Genomic DNA, 9257 nt, shown 5'->3' on the forward strand with positions numbered 1-9257 from the left:
GCCAGCAGGTCTCTCAACCTCGTCACCTCTCTCCAGAAACAACCTGTTGGATAGCAAAGTAACTTGTAATTCGAAGATAATGGAAGACGATGGCACTGAAGTAGTATGGTCAGACACCAGGCCTGGGGCTAGCACTCAACAGCTAGATGGAGGGGCTGGACGACCAGGCGAGACAGGAGCCGAGGAGATGTACGCAAGATCCACGCTCTGTAAGCACATACCGAAAGCAAATATGGAGCAGCAACGCTCAAAAATTAGAGGAAATTCTTTTGATATGAACGTTTCAAGGAAAGCAATATCTGGAAGTGATGATGTCGAGGGGCGTGCTGAAGGGAGAAATAGTTCTGCAGGGCCACCAAATGGCTTCAACAATAATAAAGAAGAGCATTCATATGAAGATGCTGAAGCGCTAACTAATGACAACGCTGGCAGGAAGTTGTGTAGTCACACCACAACACGGACACAGTTAAATAAAGAAACACAAAAGCATGTTTGTTGTGTAGCTGAAGACGAAGACAGACCAGGTGGTGAAGGCTTGCAGAACGCCCTTAATGTGGCAGAACACAAACAAACCTTTCCAAAGAGGAAAGTTGCTCCTCAAAAGCCACCTCGAAGAAGTAGAGACGAGACAAGTCGACCTCCAGACACAGGCCCACTTGTTGAAGCTCGACAAGCTGTACAGGTCGCAGTTTCTGGCGATGGCATGAATGATTACTACGAGAACAACAAATTAGCCTTGAGTGACCAACCTGAGAAACCTCGGATAACATCTAGTATCTCAGACAGAATTACTGCCAAGATTGAAAAGTATTACTTAGGGAGAGCGTTGAAGCTGTCATGCAAGCAGCGTGTCTGCAGCTTCTCACTCCCAGGGTATCGGGAGACGGTTGCCAATCCATATCAAGAAGTGTTTTGGAGGAAAACTCGGTCTCGCAGCCCTTCCAATAGACTGGATAAAGAAGTGAAGATAAGAGAAAACAGGAAACCCTGAACACAAGATAACAAAACAACACAATTGCCAAAATCTCCATTCAAAATGTCAATGATAACTACACTTGGAAAAATCTGGAGGGAGGAAGGGGTGACAGTGACGGCTTAGGCGGCCGTTGCTGTAGGTCAACATATAGATGTTTGGTCTCTACTCAGACTCGTCGGGGCATCATCTTCCTCCTAGTCTTCTACCATTGTGGAGCGGAGGTTGTCGTCCCCCAACCACATTAAATGCAGCAAGCCGTCGACTTGCTGCACAAAATTATCAAAGCCAGCCTGTCTCCCATTTCATCTTCGACAGACGTCAGTACAATACATCATCAAAGTGGCCTATGGCAGAAGGTGGACCTTGAGGTCTTACATTTATACTCTAGAACTGCCTATTCCAGTGACTTGCACTGCTAAGCCATCTCGGTTAAAGCAGCGGCCTGCCTGCAGGATTCTTGTTCTATATAGACGAGCAGCCTGTAGGGTTCTTGCTCTATATAGACGAGCAGCGTGTAGGGTTCTTGCTCTATATAGACGAGCAGCGTGTAGGGTTCTTGCTCTATATAGACGAGCGCCTGTAGGGTTCTTGCTCTATATAGACGAGCAGCCTGTAGGGTTCTTGTTCTATATAGACGAGCAGCCTGTAGGGTTCTTGCTCTATATAGACGAGCAGCCTGTAGGGTTCTTGTTCTATATAGACGAGCAGCCTGTAGGGTTCTTGCTCTATATAGACGAGCAGCCTGTAGGGTTCTTGCTCTATATAGACGAGCAGCCTGTAGGGTTCTTGTTCTATATAGACGAGCAGCCTGTAGGGTTCTTGCTCTATATAGACAAGCAGCCTGTATGCAGGTTCTTGTTCTATATGGATGAACAGTCTGCCTGTAGAGTTCTTGCTCTATATAGACGAGCAGCCTGCATGCAGGTTCTTGTACTATATGGATGAACAGCCTGCATGTAGGGTTCTTGCTCTATATAGACGAGCAGCCTGCATGCAGGTTCTTGTACTATATGGATGAACAGCCTGCCTGTAGGGTTCTTGCTCTATATAGACAAGCAGCCTGCATGCAGGTTCTTGTTCTATATGGATGAACAGCCTGCCTGTAGGGTTCTTGCACCATATAGACGAGCAGCCTGCATGCAGGTTCTTGTTCTATATGGATGAACAGCCTGCCTGTAGGGTTCTTGCACCATATAGACGAGCAGCCTGCATGCAGGTTCTTGTTCTATATGGATGAACAGCCTGCATGTAGGGTTCTTGCTCCATATAGACGAGCAGCCTGCATGCAGGGTTCTTGGGCAAGAGAGGGAGTGACGAAAAAGTGTTTCATCGCTGCCTTCCTGTCATATCTGCCATTATAAACGGCAAAAAGGAATGCTTAATGCACATACGAACTTTATTATTCTTGTAGACCCTTTTTTACATTATTTTAGTTACTTTAAACCATTATATTTTTTCAAAATATAGTGTGTGTTTTTTTAGCAAATAAACATTTGAAATAAATGATGTATTAAGACACCAGTGAACAACAGGTGTGGCTGGTGGTAGATAGCAACAAAGAATGGGAAATTACTATCAACATGATGACAGGATGCATACAATCTCTCTAAATTATGTATGGTATGCATACCCTAATGTTTTAAAGTATTAACTATTCTAGTAGTATAAATATTACTTTATCTACTTCTTCCCCCCTCACTGTCTGGCCGTTGTCGCCGTGAGGGGGCTTGGTGGGCAGCTGCCGGAGTGTGATGCTCTGTGGGTCAGTCCTCTGTCCTTTTGTGGCCTTATGCTCCTGCTGCTGTCTTTACCAATTTTGCCAGACCCCTTTTCCTTTTCCTCTTGTTTCATTGTTCTCCCTCCTCTTCTCCTATCAAATTGTCATTTCCTGCCGACCTTTTGCCTGTTTTGATTATTCTTTCGACCTTCTTTTGTTTTGACGCCCGGGTGGTTGAGGAGGCATACTCTTGCACCAGTAGAACTGTAGTACCCAACGTCGCTAGCGAGGTGATCCTTTTATTGTCAATCCTCCTTTCGTCACTGAACCCGCTCTCGACGGGCTCACGGTTCTTAAGGTGGCGTTTGTGGGGCGTATACTCACGACGCACCCCTGGGGGGCCCCGGCAAAGATCGGCGATAGCTTCTTGTTGGGTGTCCTGCCTCTAATTGTGGCTCCATGGTGTGTGTGGGGACACATTCGTGAATGAAAATTTTCCCTTGTTTTCATGGCTGATAATGTTTCCCATGTACTTTCTCAGGCTCGTGGGGTGGGCGACCAAGCCCCTGAGTCGGACCTGTGTTGGAAGACCAGGCCATGTAGCCCCTGCTGCATTGGGCCCCGACCCCCTGACTACTCCCCTCAGCTCCCCTCCCTCTACTGCGGTAGGATCGAGTCCTTAGCCTCCAGTGGTGACCACCTCGTCCCCTGGCACGGCTTCGTCTCTCATTGTGACTACTGCGCCTTTTACCCCCTCTCTCTCTGGGGGTTCTCAACGCAGTTCCCGCCACGACCACACTCGCACGTTCCCTTCCCGTAATACTACTTACAACGCCTTGTTTGGTCCCGCTACGTGGGCTAAATACTTTGATCTCCACCATCTGGATTCTACTCCTCCTGACGATTTCTCCCTCTATAAGCACCTTGTTGATTCAGTCGATGCCTCTGTTACTTTTAACTCCACCAGTTACGGTACGGGTGTCGTCGCTGCTCCTTCTCAGGATGCAGCTACTCGCTTAGCCGCTTTGTCCTGCATTGGAGAGAGACCCCTGTTCGGGTCTCCAAGAATGCTCGGTTAAATGCCAGTGTTGGCACTGTTCTCCTCCCACACCATGTTGCAACTGGTGTTCGGGACCTCAAAGATTGCCATGAGGATATTAAACATATTCCTCGAAGCCCAAGGCCATTCTGTCCTCCAGGTGGACACGTTCACTTGATGCCCTCGTGGTCGTCGCCGTCAGCCCCTTCGAGTTGTAAAAATCACCTTTGATAGTAGGGCTCTTCCGCCCTCTTATTATTCTTGCTGGTGCCAGATGCTTCGTTCAGGAGTACATTCCCTCTCCTAGACTTTGCAATAAGTGTTGGAAGTTCGGGCACGGTGTCCTCAAATGCACCAGTACTGTGTATCTATGCCTCATGTGTGGGAACGATAGTCATTCTTAGTCCGAGTGCACTTCTCCCCAGGCTCACTGCCTCAATTGCGGTGAGACCCACCCTACATTTTCTCACACGTGTGTACACTACAAACTCGAAGAAGCCGTCCTCAACTTGAAGCACCGTGATCGTCTGTCTTTTCCTGAAGCGAGACGCCAAGTTGGTCGTTTCACCCCTTTTGCAGGCGTATCCTACGCTCGTGTGTTGCGTTCTACCTCTCCTCGTCCTTCCCACCTTCCTCAGTCTGATAACCGTTTCCAGGTTAAACCCGACCACAACCACCACCTCCTCCCCTATTCCTTTGCTTCCTGCCCCAGATGGTCACTCTCCTGGTTCTCCATCTGGGGTTTCCCCCCTTCCCATCCAGTCCACCATATCTCCTTTGTCTTCTTCCCCATCTCCCCCCCACTCTTTCTTCCCGACCCTCCCCCCCAGTCTCTTGACCCTCCACGCCACCTGTCTGTCCAGGCTGATATCCATCATCCTCCCAGCAATGTTCGTGCTATTCGCTCCCGCTCCTCTTCTCCTGCTGAGACCATTGAGTCTGTCGCCCGGTACGTTGTTACTGGAACGCCTGCCTCTTCGAGTCAGAAGTGTAAGCCTGGCTCCTCTCCTTCTTCCTCTCCAGCAGGTAAGAAGGCTTCGTTGTCTTCCTCGCCCCCTCCCTCTGACTCTCACTACGTCCCCTCCCATTTCAGTGGTCGAACCCCCTGTCCCAGATATGCAGGTTTCTTTCACCCCTGAGACCCTCTCGGTTGCTGCCCTTGCTGAGGCGCAATCCCTACCCTCGCCCCCCCCCTCCTCCAGCTGTCCTTGCCTGCCCCCCTCAGTTGTCTCCTCCTCCGGACTCCGTCAGTCCGCCTCTGGTCTGTCCTCTTGCTCCCTTCCCTCTAACCTTACTAAATTTCCCCATACCCCCTAACCCTGATTTTGCAGACCCTGCTCTAGATCCTGGCCCTGATCCTGAGATTTTTTAATAAACTGTATTCTTCTATACCTTTATTTCTTTCTTGTTCTCTGTTACTGTCCTTTCTCTTTGGTAATGTCTATTCTTCAGTGGAATATTCGTGGATTTTATGCCAACTTCCATGAACTTCAATTTTTAATTACACAGTTTTCACCGTTTTGTGTTTGTCTCCAGGAACCCATGCTTGGTGCTCGTCCTGGTCACTTTTGTGGGTATTCCTTTCTTCCCCCCCCCCCCCCCAGCACTCGATGGGGCCCATAACTCTACTGCTCTCTTAATTCGATCCCTTAATTCCCTTCGTCCCCCTACTTCTTCTGTCATCTTTCCATTGTTCTGCTGGCTGTGTTTTAGTGGGTAAATGGTATACAGTCTGTTCCAATTATATCCCCCCAAATGTCCCGCTTTTCCTTCCTGATCTAAAGCACCTCCTGGACTCCTTGCCAGAGCTGGTGCTCATTTTGGGTGATTTCAACTGTCGACATTCCCTCTGAGGTGATGTTCTGACAAACACCCGAGGCCGTCTTCTCGAACCGTTCGTCCTCGTTTCTTCTCTATCTCTTTTGAATTCTGGTGAGCCCACTCATGTGAACTCTCGAACTCGCACCCTTTCCTGTCTTGATCTTTCTCTCTGCTCGTCGTCCCTTTACGACTTGATTTCACGTGGCAGGGTCTTGACCTCCATAACAGTGATCATTTCCCCATCCTCGTTTCCTTCTTCTCTTTCCACCCTCCCCTCTCCTTCCCTAGGTGGCAGTTTGCCAAGGCTGACTGGTGCCTATTCATCCCACGTGCTACTCTCTCTGACCTCTCCTCTCTGCCTCTTCCTCGCACCCTCCTTTTTTATGACACTGCCTTCAACGCTGCCCTCCATTCTATTCCTCGCTCTTCCTCTCGGGGCACACGGAAGTGCGTTCCCTGGTGGAATGCGGACTGTGCTCAGGTTGTCCGCTGTTAGCGTGAAGCCTGGAAGAAACACCGCCACCGGCAGAAGGCTGATTCTTTTATTCTGTTTCAGAAGGAAAGTGCGGTGGCCCGTAGAACCATCCTTACAGTTAAACGTGAGAGTTGGAATTCTTATCTTTCCACCATTACGTTCGATACTCCTCTGCCGCAGATCTGGAAGAAGATCCGCAAGATTGCGGGCAAGTTCGTTCCAGATGTCTCGCCGGTTCTCCACACCCGTGGTACTTTTGTGGCGAATCCAGTGCAGGTCGCGACCGAACTGGGTTCCCACTTTTCTTCTGTTAACTCTGGCTCTCATCTTCCTCAATCCTTTCTTCCTTCACAAGTCTGTTCTTGAATCTTATCCTTTAGATTTCCGCACTCATCTCAGCCTTCCCATTAATGATCCTTTCTCTTTTTCTGAACTTCAGTCTGCCCTGGCCCTCTGCGGATCTATGGCGGCGGGTTCGGATGACGTTCATAATGAGATGCTTCGCCATCTCCCTCCGTGCACGTCTCAGTATTTACTGAGTCTGTATAACCAGGTCTGGGAGTCGTCGTCCGTCCCTGAGTACTGGCTTGATGCCATTGTTCTCCCTGTTCGGAAACCAGGGTCTCTCGGTACGTCTCCTAAGGACTTCAGTCCTATTGTTCTCACGAGTTGTGTTTGCAAGCTGTTTGAGCGTATGGTAAATGTCCGTCTGATGTGGTTCTTGGAACACCATCACCACCTCTCTCCTTCTCAATTTGGTTTTCACAAGTGCCGCAACACGACTGATGTCCTGGTGAACTTGGAGGTCTATATTCGTACTGCTTTTGCTGCGAAGACCTCCGTTGTTGCCGTCCTTTTTGACCTGGAAAAGGCTTACGACACCACTTGGCGTTATCATATCCTATCTCAACTTCATTCTTTTGGCCTTCGTGGTCATCTCCCTCTCTTTCTCCGCAGCTTCCTCTCTCGTCGTTCCTTTCGGGTGCGCCTTGGTACCGCTCTCTCTGCCTCTTTTCAGCAATACGAAGGTGTGCCCCAGGGTAGTGTTCTGAGCACTACTCTTTTTCTGGTTGCCCTCAATGGTCTTCTTTCCTCTCTTCCTTCTGTTGTCTTCTCCGCTCTCTATGTCGATGATCTTACCCTTTGTTGTCAGGGTGATGATTCGCCTCTCCTTCAGCGCCGGCTTCAACTTGCAATTGATGCCGTGTCGTCTTGGGCCACAGGTCGTGGCTTCAAGTTCTCTACTTCTAAGACTTGTGCCATGATTTTTACGCGGAAACGGGTCGTTCTTCGTCCCTCTTTGTCACTTTATGGTCATCCCCTTGAATACAAAGATTCCGCGAAGCTTTTGGGGTTATTCCTTGACACTCGTTTGTCTTGGTCTCCCCATATCTCTTACCTCCGTGTTGAGTGCTCTAAGGCCCTTACCCTCCTTCGGGTCTTGTCCCATACTTCTTGGGGGGCAGATAGGCGCGCACTCCTTGCTTTACATTCCTCTCTCGTCCTGTCTAAGCTCGATTATGGTTGCCCTGCTTACTCGTCTGCTTCTCCTTCTACTCTTCGCCGTCTTGATGCTTTGCACCATACTGGGTTGCGCCTCAGTTCTGGTGCCTTTCGTTCGACTCCCGTCCTTAGCTTGTATGTTGACACTGGCTTCCTGTCTCTCCAAGACTGCCGTGATCGCTACTGTCTTCGCTATCTTGCGCAGTCCTTACAACATCCTTCCTCTCGTTTCTGTCGTGCTTTAACTTTTACCCCTCCTGCGGTTCCTGTTCCTCTTCACCACCTCCCTCTTTCTGTCCGGTTATCTCGCCTACAGGACTCTCTTTCCGTTCTTATTTCTAATGTTTCTCCTCGTGTTGTTCCTTCTTTGCCCCCGTGGAGAGTCCCTCTTCCACGGTTTGGTACATCCTTGACCCGTATCACTAAAGCTTTTACCCCTCCTACGGTTCTAAAACGCCGTTTCCTTGAGCACTTTTCTTCTCACTCCCGCTCCGTTTCTGTCTTCACCGATGGGTCTAAGTCTGCGGACGGTGTTGGCTACTCTGTTGTTTTTCCTGATCGCACTTATATGTGTCGCTTACCTCCGGAGACTAGCATCTTTACAGCGGAACTTTATGCTATTCTCTATGCTCTTCGTCTCCTGCTTTCTCGTTGTCAGTCTTCCTTTGTAGTTGTTGTTGACTCTTGTAGTGCCCTCATGGCTCTCGGGTCCTTTAATCCGGTTCATCCAGTAGTTGTCGAGATCCAGCATTGGCTGTTTCTTGTTCACAGTAAATTTAAGTCGGTTGAGTTTTGTTGGGTTCCCAGCCATATTGGTGTGTCTTTAAATAAGCGTGCGGATGCTGCCGCCAAGGAAGCTGTCCGCTCTTGTCCCATCTCTCGTAAAGGTATTCCGTATTCCGACTTTTACCCGGTTATCCATTCCTCCGTCCTTACCCGTTGGCAGGCTTCTTGGTTGTCTGTTACTGGTAACAAACTACGTACTCTTAAATGTTGTGTTTCCTCGTGGCCGTCCTCCTTCCACCATAACCGGCGGTGGGAAACAGCTCTGGCGAGGTTGGTATTGGCCATACTCGCTTAACCCATGGTCACTTGATGGAGCACCGCCCTGCTCCTTATTGTTCTAGTTGCATTGTCCCTCTTACGGTCGTGCATGTCCTTCTTGAATGTCCTGACTTCCAGGACGAGCGTGTGTCTTGCTTTCCGACCGCCCCTCGCGGTCACCTGTCCCTCAATAGAATTCTTGGTGACTCGGATACTTTTGATATCGTTCGCCTTATGCGTTTTTGTTCTCGTATTGGCATCCTTGGTGATATTTAGCGCCCTCTGATTATTTTGCGCATTTGATGGTGCTACATAGCCTTCCCGGTTTGGTGCCTTCTTTTGATAATTACTTACTTACTTACTTTCAAAGCTGGAGAAATTGATGACCTGGAGAGTGTGCAGAGATCCTTTACTGCTAGAATCCACTCGGTTTAACATCTAAACTACTGGGACCGACTAAAGAGCCTAAATCTGTATTCTCTTGAGCGCAGGCTGGAGAGATGCATAATAATTTATACGTGGAAAAATATTAGAGGGCTGGTCCCACACCTGCACACAGAAATAACATCACATGAGACCAGAAGGCATGGCAGGATGTGCAGAATACCCCCGTTGAAGAGCAAAGGTGCAACATGTACTTTGAACTCCATCAACAACAGAGGCCCGAGACTGTTCAACACGC

General features: G+C 49.1%; 1 protein-coding gene across 7 annotated transcripts in view; it reads left to right on the forward strand.

The window, feature by feature from the left end:
• LOC123748304 (uncharacterized) overlaps positions 1–2479 on the forward strand; it is a 67304-nt gene extending 64825 nt beyond the window's left edge. For all 7 annotated transcript variants that reach the window (XM_069305453.1, XM_069305450.1, XM_069305452.1 and 4 more), the window contains one exon: positions 1–2479. This exon is cut by the window's left edge and continues 211 nt beyond it. In XM_069305453.1, the coding sequence (XP_069161554.1) occupies positions 1–991 (991 nt within the window). In that variant the 3' untranslated portion in view covers positions 992–2479.
• Positions 2480–9257: the final 6778 nt, after the last annotated feature.

The sequence above is a fragment of the Procambarus clarkii genome, chromosome 55, assembly GCF_040958095.1.
Source record: "Procambarus clarkii isolate CNS0578487 chromosome 55, FALCON_Pclarkii_2.0, whole genome shotgun sequence".
Classification (NCBI taxonomy): domain Eukaryota; kingdom Metazoa; phylum Arthropoda; class Malacostraca; order Decapoda; family Cambaridae; genus Procambarus; species Procambarus clarkii.